This window comes from Delphinapterus leucas, chromosome 11 (assembly GCF_059928025.1).
Source record: "Delphinapterus leucas isolate spDelLeu-1000000601 "Yukka" chromosome 11, BTC_Dleu_Yukka2, whole genome shotgun sequence".
Classification (NCBI taxonomy): Eukaryota; Metazoa; Chordata; class Mammalia; order Artiodactyla; family Monodontidae; genus Delphinapterus; species Delphinapterus leucas.
Window position 1 is genome coordinate 40,531,316 of NC_143139.1, and position 23,699 is coordinate 40,555,014.

The 23,699-nt window shown below is 39.6% G+C and overlaps 1 protein-coding gene across 7 annotated transcripts in view; it reads left to right on the top strand.

Moving 5' to 3' along the window:
- Window positions 1-23,699, top strand: part of ATF1 (activating transcription factor 1) — a 70,898-nt gene that overhangs the window by 16,980 nt on the left and 30,219 nt on the right. For 4 of the 7 annotated variants that reach the window (XM_089920709.1, XM_089920711.1, XM_089920710.1 and 1 more), the window contains one exon: window positions 7,144-7,242. In XM_089920709.1, the coding sequence (XP_089776835.1) occupies window positions 7,150-7,242 (93 nt within the window). In that variant the 5' untranslated portion in view covers window positions 7,144-7,149. Of the gene's footprint in view, window positions 1-129; window positions 381-941; window positions 1,096-7,143; window positions 7,243-23,699 lie in introns of those variants that run through there. The other 3 variants (XM_022572175.3, XM_022572179.3, XM_022572174.3) reach the window with 3 other exon arrangements.

The following is a 23,699-nucleotide window of genomic DNA, read 5'->3' on the forward strand; positions in this document are numbered from 1 at the left end:
CTCGCCACCCCGGAGTGCCCCGGCACAAGATGGCGGCGCGTCACGTGCGCAACGCGGTGACGTAGGACGGCGGCTCGCAAGGAGGGACGGCCCTAACCTCACCCCCCACGCTAAGTTGCTCAGTTTTGCCCCCCTTCCCTCCCCCGCCCCCGGCCTGGTGTAGATCATGCCGCCAGTGGCGGCCCTGACTGCCGAGGAAACGGTAGCGTAGGACAGTTAGCTGTTACGTGACACTGATTCTCCCCGCCCCGCCTGACCCCCGAGAAAGAGGCACGTCCCCGCCAAGTGAGGGGGTGGGGAAGTGGGTAGTGAATTCGGATCCACCTGGGAGGGGGGAGTGGAAGTTCCCGCCCCGGTCAGCGGCGAGGCGGCAGCCACAGGTAAGCGGGGGGGCGGGGGTGGGACGGGCTCCCCTGTCCCCGGGCAAGGGGAGGGCGCGGGGGCGCGGCGCCGGCGGGGACGCCAAGCCGGGTTGCGCGCCTGGTGGGGGTCGCGCGGGGCGGCCAAGGTGGGGGAGGGGCGCGGAGGGCGCGCGGCGGAAGGGGGAGGGGCTGCCCGCGGTTCCGGTTCTCCTGCCTTGGCCCCCGGTGCCCGTTCAGTCGACGGTCTCTTCCTTCCTCCCTCTCGCCTGCTGCCCCCCCCAATGAAAAATAAACCGAAGACCTCCTGCTGCAGGGTGGCTTTCGCCTCTGAAGCCGCCGCTCTGTGGCCCAAGGCGAGCGCCCTCCGTCGAAGGTCTCGGGGTTGGGGCGGGAGCCGCGGGAAGGGCGGCGTGGCCTTGGCCTCCGCGCGTCTTCCGCCGAGCGCAGCCCGCGACCGGTTATCTCCGCCCGGGACCCCGCAGAGCGCGCCGGGCGCCCTCGGGGTGCGGGGCCTAGGACACTCGCTGTGTGGGCAGAGCCAGCCCTTATCCTCTGGGAGCTTCCTGTCGAGTGGGGAGACGTAGAATAATCACACACACCCTAAACAATCACGGAAAGGTGCAGCCGGCAGGCGAGGAAGGGGAGTGTGGAGTGACAGAGCTCGTCTGTTTACGCCCGGACAGACGATCAAACTGAGCAAACGTTCTCTTTGATTTTCTCCTGTATCACAAAAGTAAGCATGGTATTTCATAGCGTCAACTACGCCGTGGAGCGTCCCCCTTGATCTCTTTACAATTATTGTAGATGTTAATCACTAGTTGTTTTGTCAGCTTTTGAGGCGTAATGGGCTAAAATAGTCATTGGGAGCCTTTACGTTTCTGAGGCTTATTCAGCATAGATTTGGCAAGCATCTGTCAAACTGGCCTCGTTTGTGGTTAAGAGGTTGTACACTATGTTTGCTTATGTTCGCAAAATTCATTTTATCCTGAAAATTTCATTACCAACAGAAATATGCAGTTTTATTAAAATGCTGTTTTTCCTATAGACTTTATAATATGCAGTTTACTCGGTGTCTCAATTAGAATCACTACTGTGTTGCTAAGACGAGTATGTTAGGTCTGTTATTTGCAGTTCTTTAAGGTTCGGCTTCGTCTGTGCTACATCTGTGCAGTACTACTGTATCACAAGTAGGTGGTAGTACCTTCAAAAAATGCTTTTTTTTTTTCACATGTCATCCCGTTTATTTATACTAATGAATTTTCAGCTCTAAAGTAGGGTGTTGTGCCTGAATTTTCCTGTTCCTAAAGCTAGGCAGGAGTAATTGTCTAAAGATATTTTGTTAACCATTATTTCTATCAGTTTTAAGTAGGTAAACCCAACTAAACACATTGATTTATTCAGCAGTAGTTAAGTGCAAGGTATTATATTGGGAACAGGAAGTGGTCTTTGACTCCCTAGAGCTTGCATTCTGGTAGAGAGACAGAAAACAGGCCATTACTATACTGTGATAATAAGTGCCATGAAAGGCGGGAGAAGCATGTGCTGTGGGGATACAGCCAAAGCTTCTAGACCAGTCTAAAGGAGTCATGAAAGTTTGCCTGGAACTACTTACAGGAATAGGCCGCTTGAAGAGGAATAGTGTTTCTGGCAGATGGAATAGCATACGTGAAAGCCTGAAGATGAGAGAAAGCAGTGCAGGCACATTTGAAGATCTGAAACAAATTCAGTATGACTAATAGCAATTTTGAGGGGAGATTGTGAGTTAAGTTGTGGAAATGTTGAGCAAGAGACTTCTTGCCCACAGGCTTCTACATCATCTGTAGGTGGAGAAACTTAAGACCCTCTTCATTCATCAGATGAGAAAACTGTATTTGTTGATGTTTACTATTTTACTGCATACGTGACAGTCTGCTGGGCACAGAGCATACATTCACAAGATAGAGGCCCTGTTCTTAGGCACCTTAAGACTGGGGAAAACAGACATGCCTATAAACACAGTTCAGAATGTTAAGTAACCTCATTAGAAATATCTGCAAGGCACAGTGGAACAAGCATTAAGGAAGGACCTAGAGCAGTTGGGAACATAATGCTTGGGATGAAACTTTGAAAATGAGTTTGCCAGGTGGACAAGTTGGGGATGTGAAGGTATTCTTGGAAGAGGGGCAGTGTGGAATGAAAGAACATGGATTTTGGCTTAAAACAGTTCTGGCTTCAGATCTTGCATTCACATCTTACTGTGAGATCCACAGAAATGGCAATTCCTTTGATCCTCAGTTTACACATCTCTAAAATAGGGAATCCAAAAACATAATAATAAAGAATCCAGGTGATGATATATAAAGAACTCTTAGTTTAGTGCCTAGCATATGTTCCTTTCTTAACAAGCTTTCTTAAAAGTGCCATGCCTTTACTTTAACATTCTTCATATGTCAGCAGGATCGCAGCCTGCTGTGATTTAGCTCCCCAAATTCATTCCCATTGATGGTACTTTTTTTTCTTCTTTCAGTCTGTTTATTTTATTCATTTGAAATCCAGTTCGATTCTTTTTTTTTTTTTTTTTGCCACGCTGTGTGGCTTGCAAGATTTTAGTTCCCCAAACAGGGATTGAACCCTGGGGCCATGGCGGTGAAAGCACCGAGTCCTAACCACTGGACTGCCAGGGAACTACCCCATTGATCGTACTTTTGAAGCTGTGTTTCACTGCCCACTTGTGATTCTGCCCAACTTGGGATTGTTTCATGTTAAGCTTCCATCTGCTGCCTGGGGCTTACTTTATTTTTACGGAAAATGTATGCATAAAATTCTGTGTTGAGCAAGTTTTTAACAGATTGTTAATCTTAACCTTAATTTTAGGAATAATAGCTTTAAAAAGTAAGCAAATAAAGGTTACATTCTGATAACATCACTAAAAAACTATGTATGTATTGTTAATAATGAGACGAAGGTATAAAGGCTGCTTTCATTTTGGAAAAAAAAACTTATTGGTTAATTCCTCTTTAAAAAAATCATAGAGGGCTTCCCTGGTGGCGCAATGGTTGAGAGTCCGCCTGCCGATGCAGGGGACGCGGGTTCGTGCCCCGGTCCGGGAAGATCCCACATGCCACGGAGCGGCTGGGCCCGTGAGCCATGGCCGCTGAGCCTGCGCGTCCGGAGCCTGTGCTCCGCAACGGGAGAGGCCACAACAGTGGGAGGCCCGAGTACCGCAAAAAAAACCCCCAGAAAATAGACTGTCTTCTTTTCTGTAGGAAATATAGTTGTAGTAATTGTCCAAAGTGTTATTTGCTGACTGTAGTGGCTTTTACTATGAAATGTCAGATGTTTTGTTGATGATGTTAGTTTCCATTAGTTATAAAATTTCTTAATAATATTCTTATGGGGGAAAATCAGTGAGTCACAGTGAAACAGAAAAGTATCATTTTCAGTAATTTAACAAGGTATTATAAAATCTTTTATAGTTTCTTTCAGTGCTTTAGCACTACATCTTTTTTCTTTTTTCTCTGCTCTATATTCTTATGTCTTCTGAAATGGAGTGTTTAAAAAGGCATTTTCAGTAGCGATAGTATGTAGAAAGTATAAAATTCCACCTTTGATGCTGTCTGTATGTTTAGTCTTTGGAATTACACTTCTCTTAGTGCAGATTAAAAATCACCGCACTCTTCCTAAAGAAGGGACTATATATAGCTTAAAAGCAGTTCAAGCAGTTCCCTTAAAAGCAGTTCAAACAAGGGAAACACTAGATGAACTTGTCAAAATTTAAAGTTTTAAAATCATAGTTACATCATACTGGAAACATTTGTATCAAAATGAAAGAAATAAAATTTATATGAAGAAATAATATAGGGTAATAAGGAAAACACAAGATCTGATAGATGGATGGACAAATAATATGAACAGAGAGCTCACATAACTAATAGAGAATTAAAGAAATGTAAAACAATGTACCATTTTCCATCTATCAGGTTAGTCATGACTAAAAAATTCACTGGACTTCCCTGGCGGTCCAGCGGTTAAGACTTCACCTTCCAATGCAATGGGTGCAGGTTCGATCCCTGGTCAGGGACCTAAGATCCCACATACCTCGGGGCCAAAAAACCAAAACATAAGAAGCAATACTGTAACAAATTCAATAAAGACTTTAAAAAAAAAACCCTGAATTCTTAAAAAAAAAAAAAAAAAATTCCCATTGCTTTCTCATGTGCTTCTGGTGGACTATAATTCTTTCAGAAAACCTTAAATATTCATACTCCTTAACCAAGTAATTCTCATTTTTAGAATATATCCTATGGAAATAATTTTAATTACAGAAAAAGCTTTATATGCTAAACATATTAATCTCAGTATTGTTTTGTTTGGTAAAAAAATGTGAATTATGTACATTCACTGGATGGAATATTATGTAGCATTTAAATATTTTTCTATTTGAAACCTAGAAAATATTTGTGATAAATGAAAACAGGATACAAAATTGTATGTACAGTATGTTTATGATTTTTTAAAAGTTGTGGAAAGAGAAGACTGAAAATAAATTAGACAATATTATAATTAAGTTTTTATCATCCTTTTTCTTTCTGTTCTATATTTTCCATGTTAGAAAAAAAGGCTCATGACATATTTAGAGGGAAAAGCATTAGAAACACTTTATGTTTGAGGTGATTTTATACCTTTTCTCAATGGCTAAAAACAGTAGCATCAATCCAGAGTTAAGAATGAATTTATTTTCTGCTGTCCAAAACGGGAAAAAAAAAAGAGAAGAAAGAATATACAGGCTTAAACTTCACAATTATTAAATTAATGATGCTAAGGGCTAAGTACCTAGTTGCCCCCTCTCTCTAAAAATTCTTTGAATTGTGGTAAAATACACATAAAATTTACTATCATAACCATTTTGAAGTATACAATTCAGTAGTGTTAAGTACATTACATTATTGTGGCGCCAATATACAGAACTTATTCATACCCATTAAACAACTACCCATCTCCCCTCCCTCCAGTCCCTATTAAGCACCATTCTACTGTTTCTATCAGTTTGACTACTAAGTACCTTAAATAAGTGAAAGCATTCAGAATTTGTCTTTTTGTGACTGGTTTATTTTACTTAACGTATGTCCACAAAGTTCATTCATGTTGTAGCATGTGTCACAATTTCCTTTCCTTTCTTTTTAAAGCTGAATAATATACCATTGTATGTGTATATCACATTTTGTTTATTCGTTCATCCACTGATGAATATTTGAGTTGCTTCCACCTTTTGGCTATTGTTAATAATTCTTCTATGCACATAGGTGTACGAATATCTCTGTAAGACCCTGCTTTCAATTCTTTTGGATATACACCCCAAAATGGGATTGCTGGATCGTATAGTAATTCTATCTTTAATTTTTGGGGTTACCACCATATTGTTCTCCATAGTGACCGCACCATTCTACACTCCCAACCAACAGTGCACAAATGTTTCAGTTTCTCCACATCGTTGCTAACACTTACTTTCTGGTTTTTTTAAAAAAAATATTAGCCATCCTAATGGGTGTGAGGTGATATCTTAATGTAGTTTTGATTTGCATTTCCCTAATAATTAGTGAAATTGAGCATCTTTTCATTTGTTTGCTGGCCGGCCCTCTCTCTTTTTATGTCTTTTCACATAATTAGAAAAACCTTAAATTCTACCCACATCTTTTACCAGCCTCTTTCTAAGTAGTTCTCCTATTTGACATATTCCATCTCTCATAACCCATTTATTCTCATTCTTACCCAGCCTACATGTCCTGCAATTGATTATCTAGATCATCTAGATCTTCAGAAACTCCTTAGTTATGGTTTCATTTATTTATTTATTCTGTTCAACCTTTGCTCAATAAGTTCTCTATATTAAACTATGTATGCAATTAGAAACTGTTCCCTAGGTGACTTCCCTGGCAGTCCAGTGGTTAAGACTCCGCACTTCCACTGCAGGGGGCACAGGTTCAGTCCCTGGTCGGGAACTAAGATCCCACATGTTGCAGGCCAAAAAAAGAAAAGAAAAGAAAAACTGTTCCGTAGACTGTAGAAAAGAATGCTTGGGCTTCCCTGGTGGTTAAGAATCCGCCTGCCAACGCAGGGGACACAGGTTCGAGCCCTGGTCCGGGAAGATCCCACATGCCATGGAGCAACTAAACCCGTGCGCCACAACTACTGAGCCTGCGCTCTAGAGCCTGTGCTCCGCAACAAGAGAAGCCACCACAATGAGAAGCCCGCGCACCGCAACGAAGAGTAGCACCCGCTTGCTGCAACTAGAGAAAGCCCGCACGCAGCAACGAAGACCCAAGAAAGCCAAAAATAAATTAAAAAAAAAAAATTTATTTTAATTTAAAGGAAAAAAAAAAAGAATGCTTGTGTTCCTGCACAGAAGACTATCTTATGTATACCATTTATTAAATTTAAACATGTTCATGTGGATCAAAATTCAAAAAATTTAAAGGAAAATCTCTTTTCTCTCTCTGTACCGTAGCTACCAATTCTTTTCCGTGGAGGTAACCAAGTTACCAATTTTTAAGCAACTATAGAGTATACTATCCATATTCTGTAGCACTTTTTATTTTCCATTTTAAAAGCTCTTATCATAGGTCACTACACACCCAGAGCAAAGGTGTGAAAACATGAGTCTGGATAATTGAGCTCAGCCCTTAGTATAGAAAAGCCTGTTTTGTTCCTCTTAAAAAGTATGCATATTAAGAAAAGAAATGTCTTAAGATTTTTTGAAAATGAAGTTAGAAAGCATCTTTTAACTTTTTTTTTCCCCTTACAGTTGATTATGGAAGATTCTCACAAGAATAACGCTTCAGAGACAGCACCTCAGTCTGGTTCAACAGTTCAGGGAGCTCATATTTCTCATATTCCTCAACAGGTAAGGCAGGAACCAGCCAAAACATTGAGCCAGTTAGGAATATTTGTTATGCAGATTAAGCTGTTGTTGCAGATCACCAATTACTAATGTTCAAAAAAAGAACCAAGCAAAAGAGAAAAAAAAACCTGTAAAATGTTGAAATGTATGGAAGGAAGGAATTATCTGATTTAAATATCTTGTCAAGATCATTCAGTTTTATTTTCTGTTATAGCATATTTAGTGTTTTAACATGTATATACTTCTCAAAACTTGGGGAGGTAGAGTTTATTTTATGCGGTACATGATTATTTTAGGTTTTTTTTCAGACTAATTTTGTTGCTGCATAAGACAAATGAAAAATTATTTGGCCCTTTGGGCTGACTTGAAATAGAGACTAATAGTTTCAGGAGGCAAACCATCTTCAATTCAACAGATGTATTGTGGATATAAAGGAAATCTTTTTGCTGAACTGGAAAATAGGCATATTCATTAGAGAATTTAAATTGTCAGACATGCATATTGCAGAACTGGTGATATTTTTAAAATTTCAAATTGTCTGATCCATGCACCTGACCCACTTCAGGGAAAACAACTGAAACTATGTATTGCCAGTGACAGGATTTGAACTTTCAAGTAAAAATTAGAATTTTGGATAACTTGTATTCACCATCATGAACTTGACAGCTTCCCAGTAGCTACCAACTTTTTCGTTACAAAATTGTGTTACAAAATCATGCATGGTATAAGATCCATTCAGAATGCAAGATACACCAATGGATTTTAATGTTAACAGAATACACAGAGTTCAAATTGTACATTGCAGACAACCTTTAAGAAACTACAACCTGTCAAGTTTTAATGTGGTTTCAAAGGAGAATATCCATAGTTATCTGGAAAAACAATTAAAACACCCCCCCCTTTTCTGACTACATACCTGAGTGAGGCCAGACTTTCTTCATATACCTCAACAAAACCACATATGGCAAATATTTAATGTAGAAGCAGATAAGAGAATTCAACTGTTTTCTATTAACTCAAACATTAAGGAGATTTGCAGAAGTGTAAAACAGTGTCATTTCTGTCACGAATTTGGGGGGGTATATTTAGTCATATTAGTGAAAATATATCATTTATGTTAACATGTAATGGATTTATGATTGTTGTTTTTATTTTTTTATTTTTTATAAATTTATTTTATTTATTTTATTTTTGGCTGTGTTGGGTCTTTGTTGCTGTGCGCGGGCTTTCTCCAGTTGCTGTTTTTAAATGAACTGTTAAATAGTTTTAGATTTTCTGTTTAAATTTTAAATGTAAGTATTAGATTAAAAACTGACATAAATGAAATTTCTTTGGGGTCCTTAGTAATTTTTAAGAGTATAAAAGGGTCTTGAGATGAAAAAGTTAGAGAACCAAGCAACTAAAGGATTAATCCTTCAAGCTTGATGTATCCTTCTCTGTTATTTGGCTATATCTGTGAAGAATAATGATATCTTCCCTAGATGGTACTGGAAAAACAATGATAGAGTCTTTCATTTACCTTCTGTTAATAGGGCCCTTCACAGAAATGTTTTAATTCAGTTGGCTTACTTACACATTTCAGTTATGTTGGTTAGATGTGAATGTTTTCCAGGTTTCCTCAGAAGCATATTTACAGAGATAGAATAAGTACATTTCTAGGCGGTAAATAATTTTATAGTGATTTTTAAAAATAATGTCACTGACTTGCTATCCAAATTCTTGTGGCTTGACTGCTTTATTAGACGCTAACTTCTGTAAGGAAGAAGTATCTAATAACAGTAATATTTATTCAGTCATTCAGTATAAGGTGGGGATATAACAGTGAACAAAAGTTTCAGCTCTCACGGAACATACATTCTAGTGTTGGGGAGAATAAAATGTATCAGTTCGTAATATGTGCTGTGGAGGCTGATAAAGCAGGGTAGGAGGAATAGGGGGTTGTTGATGGGGATGGGGACTTGCCTTTTTATGTAAGGTGGTCTGAGAAGTCGTATCTGTGGAAATACCTCTTCAATTATATGGACCAACAGCTGTAAACTCTGAGACTGATATGTGCTTGGCATGGTTAAGGAACAGCAGGGCAGCCAGTGTGGTAGGAGAGGGATGAATGAGGGGAGAGGGATACAAGATGAGGCAGAGAGGTTTGGGATGGCAGGGGAGAGTGCCAGATAATGTAGGCCTTGTATGCCACTGTAAGATTTCTGGCTTTTAATCTGGGTGAGATAAGGAACCTTGGGAGTGGTTTTTGAGTAAAAACCTGATTTGACTGATATTTTACAGAGAAAGCACTTTGATATTTTAATAGGATGGCTGCTTTGTAGAGTGGAAGTAGGAAAACCAGTTAGGAGGCTGTTACATTGATTGTGCATGAGACAGTAGTGGCTTGGACCAAGGTGGTATTAGTGGTGGTGGTGAGATAAAGTTAGATTCTGGATATAATTTGGTTGTGAAGCCAACAGTGTTTGCTTTTTAAAAAAAAAAAAAAAATTATTTATTTATTTGGTTTCACCGGGTCTTAGTTGCGGCAGGTGGGTTCTTTAGTCGTGGCATGCGAACTCTTAGTTGCACCATGCATGTGGGATGATCTAGTTCCCTGACAAGGGATCGAACCTGTGTCCCCTGCATTGGGAGCACAGAGTCTTATCCACTGCACCACGAAGGAAGTCCCCCAGTGTTTGCTTTTGGATTGGATGTAGGTGTAGAGGGAAAAAGGAGTCAAGATTGACTCTACAGTTTTTGACTTGAATAACAGTAAGAATGGAGTTGCTGTTTACTGAGATGGACAACATTGGCATATTTTTTTTTTTGTTTTTGGGGAGATGTTGGCAATCAGGAATTTAGCTTTTGGGCATGTTAAATTTATGATACTATTTGTTTTCTTTGCTGCAAAACAAATTACCACAAATTTAGTGGCTTAAAACAATACAACACACATTTATTATCCTAAAATTTCTCTTAGTTGGGTTCTGTGCTTCAGAGTTTCACAAGCTGCAATCAAGATGTTGGCTAGGGCTGGCTTATCTGGAGACTAGAATGGAGAAGTATTCACTTCTAAGCTCACCCAGGTTGTTGGCAGAATTCATTTTGTTGCAGCTGTAGGACTGAGAACTTTAATTTTTTTAGCTGGAGGCCACCCTCAGCTCTTAGAGGTCGCCTGCAATTCGCTGCCACCTGGCCCTCTCCAGTAAGTAGCTCACAGCATGGCAGCCTGCTACTTTAAGTTCAGCTGCTGACAAGACAGAGTCTTATATAATATAATCAAGGGAATGATAGCCCATTCCTTAGCCATAAAATGTGACATAATCACAGCGATGACGTCCCATCATCTTTGCCTTATTCTGTTGGTTAGAAGCAAGCCACAGATCCGTCCCACACTCAAGGGGAGAGGATTACACAAAGACATGAACACCAGAAGGTGGGGGCCATAGGGGCCACCTTAGAATTTGTCTGCCAAACCATACAAGTACATTTGTCCAATAGGTAGTTGGATATATATGGTCTGGAGTCCAGGGGAGAGGTCCAGACTGGAAATGTAAATTTAGGCATTGTAGATATATAGGTGGTATTTAAACTCATTGGGTGATTTCTGGCTTCCATTTAGGACGTAGAAAGCTGGAAAGCATATTGCTCCCACTGTAAAACAAGAGTAAGCTATAATATACAAAAATCATAACTTCTTTCAACACAATTAGTAGTGGCATGTGGGCATGGCTCACCCGTAGCAGTAGCAGAGCACAGGAAGAAGGCAGGGCTGTCATACAGGGGGAAATAAGAATTTAGCTAAATTGAGGCTTCGCCGGTGGCACAGTGGTTAAGAATCCACCTGCCAATGCAGGGGACACGGGTTCGAGCCCTGGTCTGGGAAGATCCCACATGCCGCAGAGCAACTAAGCCTGTGTGCCACAACTACTGAGCCTGCGCTATAGAGCCCGAGAGCCACAACTACTGGAGCCCACGCACCTAGAGCCCATGTTCCACAACAAGAGAAGCTACCGCAATGAGAAGCCTGCACACCATAATGAAGAGTATCCCCCGCTCACCGCAACTAGAAAAAGTCTGTGGGCAGCAACGAAGACCCAATGCAGCCAAGAATAAAAATAAATAAAGTAGATACAACATTAAAGAAATTAAAAATGGTCAGAAAAAGAGAAGAATTTAGCTAAATTTTTATTGAATTGCTAAAGTCTAAGTGTAGGCTAGTATGAGAACATAGAACCCTTGGGAGCTGCAGACACAGGGTAGGTAACACCCACTCCAGGGATCCCCAAGAGTTGCTCATGAGAAAGATTAGGGGAAGCAAGGGAGACAAGAGAAAGCCTCTCTAGGTGGTACAGGCCTGCCTGGACCCTTCTTCCCTGTGGAAAAGAGCTTTAAGCCACTGGGGGAAGGGAATAAACCCCATTTTCCAGTGTGGGTAGAAGTGAAAAGAAAAAGAAAATCCATAAACCCTGAGGGAAGGGCAGAAAACTTTCCTGGGTTCAGACCATTAGTTTTCCTACTACTTGGAGAAAGCCCTACCTCCTGAGACTGAGACTAGGCCGGGATAACAGAGCAACTTCTCTGTCTCCCCTCAGCTCCTCCAGCAAGTAAAGCAATAGCAGTTTATCCCTGGGGGTGGCTAAGAGTATGGAGAGACACTCTGGGTCAGGTGCACAGAGAAAGCCTAAAGCTGAGGGTGGAGCAGGATCACTGAGAAAAACCCTCTGGCAAACCAGGCCCCACCTAAGCAGAAGGTCACACTAGAGGAGTTTAGAGCCGGTAGTGTACTTAAGGTAATCATAACAAAACCCAAACCCTGCTCAATTCCTGAATAGATTGACTCATCCCTCCCCCAGCCACCACCTGCACTAAAAGCCTAGTAGAAGAAGTAGTGAAGAACTACCACGCCATTTTTAGGCATGAATACTGTTTCCTCAGTCTCTACTATCTTACTACACATGATGTCCATCATTCAGGCAAAAATTATGAAGCACATACAAAAAAGCAAGGAAATAATCACCCACTGTCAGAAGTAAAAATGATCAGTAGACTCAGGATGACTCAGTTGTTAGAAGTATCAGATAGTGAATTTAAAATAATAATAATATATTAAAGGCTGTAGTGGAAAAAGTGGACAACATGTATGAACGGGAGGTAAATTTCAGCAGAGGAATAGAAACTGTATGAAAGAGTCAAATGGAAATGCTAGAAATAAAAATTGTGACATAGATGAATTATGTTTTTGGGCTTATTAGTAGGTTTGACACAGCTGAGGAAAGAATCAGTGAACTTGAAGATAGGCCAACAAAAATTATCCAAACTGAAAAAAGAAAAAAAAGTGGGGAGAAAAACAGAACAGAGCATCTGAGAGCTGTGGGACAATATCTAAATATTTAACATAAGTGTAATTAAAGTCATGGGACTACATGACATTACTGGGGGTGAGTGTAGTCAGAGATGAGGTCAATGGATTTGACTCTGGGACTTTGCAACATTTGGGGGTTGGGGAGATTGAAGAGGGATGGCCAAAGCAGTAAAAAGAAAATCAAGAGAAATGGGGATCATGGAAATTAGGAATGAGGTGATGATCAACTATGTAAAATGCTGCTGATAGGTCAAATGAAGAGTAACAGTAACTATTATATAGTCTATCTTCATTATTCAAGGATTTTTTTTTTTTTTTTTGGCCGCACCTTGTGGCATGCAGGATCCTAGTTCCCCGACCAGGGATCAAACTTGCACCCCCTGCAGTGGAAATGTGCAGTCTTAACCACTGGACTGCCAGGGAAGTCCCTCAAGGATTCTGTATTTGCAAATTCACCTACTTGATAAAATTCATTTGTAACCCCAAAATCAGTATGCACTCTTGTGGTCATTAGTGGACATGTGTGGAGGAGTGAAAAATTTGAGTCACTTTCTCAGTTGAGCTCGAACAATGCAATACTCTGTCTTAAAATTTTAGGTCTCATACTATAAACAATTCTCCTTTTTGTGGTCTAGTTAGTGCTGTGTTTTTCACATTATTGTGCTTTTTGTTGGTGATGTTGCTGTTTAAAATGGCCTCTAAGCATAGTGCTTAAGTGTTAAGTGCAAGAAGGCTGTGATGTACCTTATGTAGAAAATACATGTGTTAGATAAGTTTCATTCAGGTGTGACTTGTAGTGCTGTTGGCCATAAGTTCAATGTTAATGAATTAACAGTACTATATTCCAGACTACCAAAATAAAGCTAATATTGCAATAAAACAAGTCACACAAATTTTTTGTTTTCCACTACATATAAAAGTTATGTTTATACTATATTGTAGTCTATTAAAATGTGCCATAGGGCTTCCCTGGTGGTGTAGTGGTTGAGAATCTGCCTGCCAATGCAGGGGACACGGGTTCGAGCCCTGGTCTGGGAAGATCCCACATGCCGCGGAGCAGCTAGGCCCGTGAGCCACAACTACTGAGCCTGCGCGTCTGGAGCTTGTGCTCCGCAACAAGAGAGGCCACGACAGTGAGAGGCCTGCACACCACGATGAAGAGTGGCCCCCCCGCTTGCCACAACTAGAGAAAGCCCTTGCACAGAAACGAAGACCCAACACAGCAATCAATCAATCAATAAATTAAAAAAATGTGCCACAGCATTCTGTCTAAACAATGTACATACTTTAATTAGAAAATACTTTATTGCTGGAATTCCTTGGTGGTCCAGCTTTCACTGCTGAGGGCCTGGGTTCAATACCTGGTCAGGGAACTAAGATCCCACAAGCCATGCGGCCAAGGGAAAAAAAAAACCTTTATTCCTAAAAAGTGCTAACTTTTTGTGCCTTCAGTGAGACTTGCTCTAAGCAAGATTGCCACGGACCTTCAATTTGTAAAAAATGCAGTATCTGCAAAGCACAATAAAGTGAAGTGCAATAAAACAAGGTATGCCTGTATTAAATAAGGTGTCTTTAAACAGAAACACACTTAAAACAAGGTTATACGTTAACTGGTTGATGAAAATATTGTGCCCAGAGGCTTGCAGCAACCTAACCCTGTATTTCCCCTAGGAACAATGGTTCAGCATTTGCTAATTCAGTGTACATGGCAGCTTCATATAACATAACCACAAATAACAAGAGTTGACTGTATTTGGCAACATGGAGTTCATTGACAACCTTGACAAGAATTGTTTTCAGTCGAAGTGGGGATAAAAATCTAATTAGATCTAAGAGAACATGGGAAAAAGAAAAGAGGGGAGAAAATGAGTAGAGAGGAGTTTTGCTGCAAAGGGATCTACAAAATGAAGTGCTGGAGGGGGTTTTATAAGTCACGGAAGTTTTATTTTTATTATTACTTTTTATGATGGGAGGAATTAACAGCCTATCTGTATACCAGTGGGAGTGATGCAATAATATTTGATGACACAGGACATATAGAAAGGACAATCTGGGATGATGTCCTTCAGGAGGGGCGGGGATGAGCATTAGTCTGCAAGTGGAAAATTTATTTTACATGAGCATAGGTACCTCATTCATAATAAGAAAGCAATCAAATACAGGTTAGGTAGGTAGATTGGGGATGAGGTACCCTGAAAGTTTTCTTTTGATAGCTTCTTTGTTTTTCAGTCAGATAAAATGTTTTGAGAACGTAAGTGGACTAGGGATATATAGCAGGCTCGTTGGAGAGCATTAACAGTCCACTTGAGGTTACTGATCATGAACGTAAAGTGTGACCATGAAGTTCAGTTGTGTGTCTTTCTCCAGTCAGACTCAGGTACTTGCATACAGGTTACAGGCGTAGAGTATGTGAGTTAACAGGTTGCTGTTTAGTCCAGAGACTACAGCAAAGCAAAAAAAGACAAGGACATTGAAGGTTATGTGATACAGTGATTATAATGCTGGACCATGAAATTTAAGCTGTATAAGGAAGAAGTGGGGACTTGATGGGGTCAAGAGCAGGGAAAAGATAGTAGACTCGATGGATTATAAGTTCCTGTGGAGTCCAAGAACTTGAGAGTCCAAATAGTAGAGGTAGTGAGTTGGCAGTAGGTGGTACTCAGAGAGAGGGATACTTGAATTTGAGATTATAGGAGGGGTTATTGGTAATGATAAGGTTTAGGTAAGTAGTTCTCAACTGGAGTGGTACTGCTTCCCCACTGAGATGCCTAGAAATATGTAGGGGGGCAGGGATGGTGGTTGCCACTGGCATTTAATGGGCAATTTAGAGATGCTAAATGTTTTTCATTGAGCAGGATGTTCCTGCACGTGGAAGAATTGTCCTGCCCCAAATGCCTGTTTAGAAACCCTGTAGGGTATGACAATGGGAGTGGGTGGCCAAGAAGGGTAGAAGACAGGGCTTTGGAGGAGAGGAATCAAAAACTGGCCCAGACATGGAAGGATACTGGATGTTGCATACTGAAATCACCACAAATTATATCAGGAATAGTATTGGAGAGAATAGAGTGATCCTGGGGCTAAAGTCTTAAAGAAATGAGGGGACATGACTGCCACAAGGACAGTCTACTGCTCTGAGCCTCAAAGTTGGGAGTTTTCAGGTAGAACTTGGGACAGTGGCCTGGAAGTAGCAATGAAGAGCAAAGGAAATACCCACTCTGTCTGTAGGCTCATGGTATGAGTGCAGGAGAGAGGCAGTGTTCTCCAGAGGAGAGCAGAGGTTCAATTATGGCAAGAAGGTGAAGGGGAGGGACTCAGTACTTGATGAATTTCATTTAATTGCAAAGTATATATAGATTGAGAGGCAACCTTGCTTAAGACCTGGTCTGAATCCTGGTTTTGTCACTTAGTGACTCTGGAACATTGACTAAGTCACTTAACTTATTTATTAAATCATTTTTTTAAAAAAATTCGTTTTATTTATTTATTTTTGGCTGCGTTGGGTCTTCGTTGCTGCACACAGGCTTTTCTCTAGTTGCGGCGATTGGGGGCTACTCTTCCTTGCGGTGCACAGGCTTCTTATTACGGTGGCTTCTCTTGTTGCAGAATATGGGCTCTAGGTGTGTGGGCTTCAGTAGTCGTGGCACGTGGGCTCAGTAGTTGCAGCTCGTAGGCTCTAGAACGCAGGCTCAGTAGTTGTGGTGCACGAGGCATGTGGGATCTTCTCAGACCAGGGATCGAACCAGTGTCCCCTACATTGGCAGGTGGATTCTTAACCACTGCGCCACCAGGGAAGTCCCCACTTATTTAGACTTGATGTTCAGCATCTGGAAATAAAGGCATCGGACTTGGTGATCTGTAAAGTCTTTTCCAGCTCCTAACTTTCAGTAATTCTCATACCGTAGAGAAATTTGTGTACTTTAACTATGTGTGAATGGGGAGAACAATGTTGATAGTAATAGGTAACATTTATTGAGTATCCACTGTGTGCCAAGTGTATTGTAAGCATTTTACATGTTTTAATGCCTTCAAACCTCTTACCAACCTACTGTGCTTTTCTAATCCCCATTTTAGAGGTCACACAACTAGTAAGGCTAGAGACATGATTTGAATTCCAGCAGTTTGACTTCTCTTACAGCTTGGGTTTCCTGAGAAGCAGACAGTGCGATGGACATTAGCATGCAGGAGGTTTATTAGGAGGTCCTCTTGGGATTGCCACCTGTGGAAGGGAAAGAAAGGAATAGAGGAAGCAGGATTGAACAGAGGGAAAAGTTGGACTTTGATTCGGTCTCAGTGAAGACCTCAGCTGACCCTATAGGGAGATTAGAAGCTGAGATAGCTCTTCAGAATTGGGGTAAGGGACCAGCCAGGCCTTTATATTCCTGCATGCACCAGGCATTGGATCTTGACTGACCCGGGAAGGGGTATGTGTGACCTCAGGCAGAGTGACTCTCATCAGACAGGGCAATTCCAAAGAGGGCTGACAACTGAACACTGTCAGCAGCTGTCTTCCAGCAGCTGGGGAATAAGTCTTTTACCAGAGAAAAGGGGATCTCTGGCTGTTGCATCATGGTGTCCACTACAACTGCAGACTTTATAATCACCACAGTCCTTTGTTGCCTCCAGGCAGTGGATGATGATAAATGAGGATAATTTAAGAAATTAACAAATAGGCTTGGCTCCAGAACACTTTTAAAACAGATTGATTTTCATTCCATTCATATTTTTGACATGAGAATTTAGCCCAAGGGTTTGTCCAGGGATAAGCTAAGAATGTGTGTGCACGCCTGCGCACCAGTGTTTTTGGTAATCCTTTCTTACCTGGTGATTATCTATCTAATGTTTTGGATGTGCTTGGTCATATTGATTTTACTTTTTAGAAAAGAAAGATTTTTCTATAGAGAGTTAGAAATCTAGGTGAATTTATTTCGATGTTTCCAGTATGAATCGTATGGGGAATAGAAGAATAATTTTTCTTTTTCATTTGCTTAATAGGGTCTTTCACAGAGCTAAAGGTTTTAAATTTTGATTAGGTCCAATTTATAAATTTTTCCTTTTATGGATTGTGCTGATGTTATCTAAGAGCTCTTTGCCTAGAACTAAATTTCAAAGATTCTTTTTCCCTGTTTCTTCCTAAAAGTTTTATGTTTTACATTTAAGTCCACAATTCATTTTAAGGTATTTTTTGTATAGATTTGAGGGGTTTTGTTATGTATGTACAATTGCTACAGCACCATTTGTTGAAAAGAGTATCTCTCCTCCACTGAATTGCTTTTGCACCTTTGTCAGAATCATTTGGGCATATTTGTCTGTTTCTGAGTTTTCTATTATGTTCCATTGATCTATATGTCTGTCCCTCTGTCAGTGCCACACTGTCTTACCATGTTATAGTAAGCCCTAACATCAGGAAGATGATTCCTCACATTTTATTCTTCTTTTTCAAAATTGTTTTGGCTATTTTAGGTCTTCTTCCTTTCCATATAAATTTTGGAATAAGCTTGTCTATGTCTGCAAACCTGTAGATCAGTTTGGGGAAAACTGACATCTTGTTGACTCTTCCAGTCCTCAAATATAGTAAATCTCTCCAGTTATTCAATCTCCTTTGATTTCTTTCCATAGCATATTGTCATTTTCAACATACAGATCCCATACATGTTTTGTTAGACTTACACCTAAGTATTTCATTTTCTTTGGAGCAGTTGTAAATAATATTGCATATTTTCTTTGGAGCTATTGTAGATGATATTGTATTAATTTTGATTTCACTTGTTTGTTGTAAGGACATAGAAATGCAGTTGATTTTTGTTTATTGATCTTGTACCTTGCAACATTGCTGAACTCTCTTATTAGTTCTAGGAGGGATGATTTGGGGGGTTTTGTTTGTTTTTAATATTCCTTAGGATTTTTTATGTATAGTCGTGTCATCTGCAAATAGAGTTGGTTTTATTTCTTTTCCAATCTGTATGCATTTTCTTTCTTTTTCTTGCCTTATTGCACTGGCTAGAACTTCCAGAATTATCTTGAATAAAGTGGTGAAAATGGACATCCTTTCATTGTTCCCAGTTTCAAAGGGAAAGCATTCATTCTTTCATCATTAAACCTGACATTAGCTGTAAGTCTTGTATAGGTGCTCTTTGTGAGATTGAGGAAGTTCCCTTCTATTCCTAGTTTTCTGAGAGGTTTTTTGTTTTTTTATTTTTCCCATGAAATGATGTTAGATTATCAGATGCTTTTTCTGTATCAGTTGGTGTGATCATATGATTTTATAACTGGAAGTTTGTACCTCTTGATCCCCTTCACCTATTTTGCCCAACCTTTCATTCCCCTCCCTGTGGCAGACCTGTTTGTTCTCCTCTATGAGTCTGTATCTTTTGTTTGTTCATTTTATTTGTTTTTATAGATTCCACATATAAGTAAAATCATATAGTATTTGTTTTTCTCTGTCTCACTTCACTTAGCATAATACCCTCTAGATCCATCCACGTTGTTGCAAATGGCAAGATTTCATTCTTTTTTGTGGCTAATATTCCTGTGTGTGTGTGTGTGTGTGTGTGTGTGTGTGTACACGTACGTACCTCATCTTCTTTATCCATTCATCTATTGAAGGACACTTAGGTTGCTTCCATATCTTGGCTGTTGTAAATAATGCTGCCATCAACATAGGGGTGCATATTTCTTTTTGAACTAGTGTTTTTGTTCTCTTTGGGTAAATACCCAGAAGTGGAATTGCTGGGCCATATGGTAGTCCTATTTTTAATTTTTTGAGGAACCTCCATACTGCTTTCCATTGTGTTTGTACCAATTTACATTCTCAACAACAGTGCATGAGGGTTTCTCCTTTCCTTACATCCTTGCCAACACTTGTTATTTGTTGTCTTTTTGATGATAGCCATTCTGATAGATGTGAGGTGATATCTCATTGTGGTTTTGGTTTGCATCTCCCTAATGATTAGTGATATTGAGCATCTTTTCATGTGTCTGTTGGCGATCCTGTATGTCTTTTTGGGGAAATGTCTATTCTGGTCTTCTGCCTATTTTAAAATTTGGATTGTTTGGGGTTTTTTTGGTATTGAGTTGTATGAGTTCTTACTATATTTTGGATATTAACTCCTTATTGGATATATCATTTGCAAATATCTTCTCCCATTTAGTAGGTTGCCTTTTTTTTTAGTTTATTTATTTTTGGCTGCACTGGGTCTTCATTGCTGCATGCAGGATTTCTTTAGTTGTGGATAGTGGGGGGCTACTCTTCGTTGTGGTGCATGGGCTTCTCATTGCAGTGGCTTCTCTTGCTGTGGAGCACAGGCTCTAGGCACACGGGCTTCAGTAGTTGTGCATGCAGGCTCAGTAGTTGTGGCTCACAGGCTTTAGAGCTCAGGTTCAGTAGTTGTGGCACACTGGCTTAGTTGCTCCACAGCATGTGGGATCTTCCCAGACCAGGGCTTGAACCCGTGTCCCCTGCATTGGCAGGTGGATTCTTAACCACTGTGCACCAGGGAAGTCCGGCCTTTTTGTTTTGATGATATTGTCTTTCGCTGTGCAAAAGTATTTAAGTTTGATGAAGTACCATTTATTTATTTTTGCTTTTGTTGCCCGTGCCTGAGGAGACAGATCCAAAAAACTATTATGAAGACCAGTGTCAAAGAGTTTACTGTCTCTTTTCCTCTAGGAGTTTTATGGTTTCAGATCTTGCACTTAGGTCTAATCTGTTTTTTTATTTTTGTATATGGTGTAAGAAAGTGGTTCACTTGCATTCTTTCATTTTGAAAGCAGATTAAGAGTTATGAACAGCTTAGATTTTCTCTTCATCTATCCATTTATTTTGCAGACAGTGTGAAATGAGATATTTTGTTATAATGGAATGACTCTTAGCTTGAGAAAGTATGAGAAAATGTATTTATAAGGAATAGCTAATTTCTTCAGTGGGATGTGAGAGTAGATATAATTTACAAATATCATGCTATAATAAAAATTTTACCTATAGTAGACATTAGATACATCACAGTTATTATAATAACTGTGTCTGTAGTGTTAATAATACTCTGGACTTGGCCTATGGAACTATTAGATTACAGCCCCAAATTACAGAAAGTAATGACTGAACTAATAGACCAAAAGGTTCTTAATTTTAAGTTAATCAGTATATATGGAGGGGTTTAACATGAGAGGTCTCACTTAACAGTCTGTGGTAAGAGATGAATGTTCCGCAGAATATAGAGTGAATGTTCTAATCTACAACTGAAGTATAGTACGTAGTAGCAAAATAGTATTGTAATGTGTTGATAGACTTAGTGAGGTCACTGAAAATGTCTGAATGTTGGAAACCCAAGAGGTCTTGAGTATACATGAGCTTTTTCAAAGCAAATATGAGTACACACAGTAGCATTCTCTGTTGATGAAGGAGGTTTTTGTGGTAAAAGGACTAAGAAGAACGATTAAACCTTAGAAGAAACTTTGGTACACTATATCACATACAACTATTTGGAGGAAGCATGACCAGCAAGTTTCTATCATTAAGGGTAATAAGACTCCAACTTTGGTGAATTTGTTAAAAAAAATACTGAGTTTCAGGGAATTCCCTGGCAGTCCAGTGGTTAGGACTCTGCGCTTCCACTGCAGGGGGCATGGGTTCAATCCCTGGTCGGGGAACTAAGATCCCACATGCCATGTAGTGCAGCCAAAAAAAAAAAAAGAAAACTGAGTTTGTATCTCAGAATTTTCATACTAAGTGCATTTTTCTAAGTAATGATATAATTTTGAGTACTTTTTTTCTTTTTGGCTGTGCCATACAGCTTGCAGGATCTTAGTTCCCCAACCAGGGATTGAACCCAGGCCCCCGGCAGTGAAAACACCGAGTCCTAGTCACTGGACTGCCAGGGAATTCCCTGTTTTTCTCTTGAGAAGCAATTTTGTGGTTTCTTGATATCTCTTCCCATGAAATAATAGAATGTGTGTGATTTTGGTCATAAAATTAATAAATTAGAAACTGATTTGCAATACAACTTTGCTATCATAGAATCTGTGATAAATTTTTTAAAATGTTTAGTGTGCTCTTGAAAAGAAGGTATATTCTGCATTTAGATGCAGAGTTCTGTGTATTTATTAGTTCAGCTTTGTTGGTCATGTTGTTAAATATTCTGCGTCTTTATCACTTTTTGTCTGTTTGTTCTATGACTAATTTGAGAGCACTGCATTAATCTTCCATTATAATTGTGGACTGATTTTGCCTAGTGGTCCTTCAATTTATGCTGTGTGATTGAAAGTGTGCTATGAGGCTATGTTATTAAATGAATGCAGATTTTATGTATTTATTTTTAAAGAGTTCTACTGGGTTTGGTTTTGTTTGTTTGTTTGTTTTTTGGCTGTGTTGGGTCTTTGTTGCTGTGGACGGGCTTTCTCTAGTTGTGGCAAGCAAGGGCCACTCTTCATTGCGGTGCGCGTGCTTATTGCGGTGGCTTCTCTTGTTGTGGAGCACAGGCTCTAGTCTCATGGGCTTCAGTAGTTGCAGCACACGGGCTTAGGTGCTCCACGGCATGTGGGATCTTCCCAGACCAGGGCTCGAACCTGCGTCCCCTGCATTGGCAGGCGGATTCTTAACCCTTGCGCCACCAGGGAAGTCCCTAGATTTTAAAATTGTATATTCCTGGAGAATTGTCCCTTTTGTGTCTTTATTTCTAGAAATGCTTTTTACTTCAGAGTCTAATTTGATACTAATTTGGCTTTAATTTAGTATGTTAATGGCATCTTTTTTTCCTGTGCTTTTATTTTCAAACTTTGTGTCCTTAGGTTATGTTTTAGGTGTATCTCTTGTTAACAGTATATAACTAGATTTAAAAAAAAAAAAAAGATCTAGTTTCCTAGACTTTTTTCCCCTCAGTTTTTAGATATTGTGAATTGTGCTTAGTGCACACACTTGTACATGTCTCTGCTGCCCATGAATTGGTCATAGGATATGCAAATGTTCAGTTATAGTAGATACTGCCAACAATTTTATAAACTTACACCAATTTACAACACCACCAGAAGTATATGAGAGCACTGTTGATACATTTAAGTACCCAAAATTGGTATTGTGAGTTTCTTTAAGTTGTAACCATTCTGATGAATGTGTTGCAGTATCTCATTGTGGTTTTTGTTTTGTTGTGTTTGTTTCAGGTATAATTAACATACAACATTGTATTAATTTCATGTGTACAATATAATTTAATATTTGTGTACATTGGGAAATGATCACCACAGTAAGTCCAGTTAACATCCCTCACCACACATAGTTAGAAATACTTTTCTCCTTCTGATGAGGAGTTTTAAAAGATACTCTGAGCAAGTTTCAAATAGGCAGTACAGTAATTGTTTTTATAAGTGGAAGTTTGTGCTTTTTGCTCACCCCCTGCCTTTGGCAGACACCAGTCTCTCTGTGATGTTGTTGTTTATACCACATATAAATGAGATCATGTGGTGTTTGTCTTTCTGTGTCTGACTTATTTCACTTAGCATAATGCCCTCAAGATCATCCATGTTGTCACAGATGGCAAGATTTTATTCTTTTTTATGGCTGAATAGTATTCCATTGTAGTCTTCTAGACTTTTAACAGAGCTTTGATCCATATACAGTTGACATAATTACTCATACATATAAATTTAGACATACCATCTTATTTTTTACTTTTTGATCCACGTATTCCATGTTTCTTTTTCTCTCCTTTCTTGTCTTCTTTTGAGTTATTTCTTCTCGTTCCATCCTGCCATCACTTGTATCAATTTGGACTGTACATAAACCCAGCTACTACTTTTAGTGATTTTTCTAATTATAGCATGCCTACTTAGTAAAGTCCAAAGTTAATACCTTTCCTCTCAAACATTCCAGTAACTTTAAAACATTTATTTCCCATTTACCCTCTAACTTGTCACTGTTGTTAGGATTTAATTTTATCTTTTTCTCTTTTAATCCCATAAAACATCATAATTCTTTTATGTATTCATCATTATTTGTTTTTTTCCCACGTACTTATCATTTCTTTGCTCCTCATTCCTTCTTACATGTCTCAGCTTCCATTTGAGATTACTTTTCTTTACTTTAAGTATTTGCTTTAGAAAAACCTTAGCACTACAGGCATTTTGG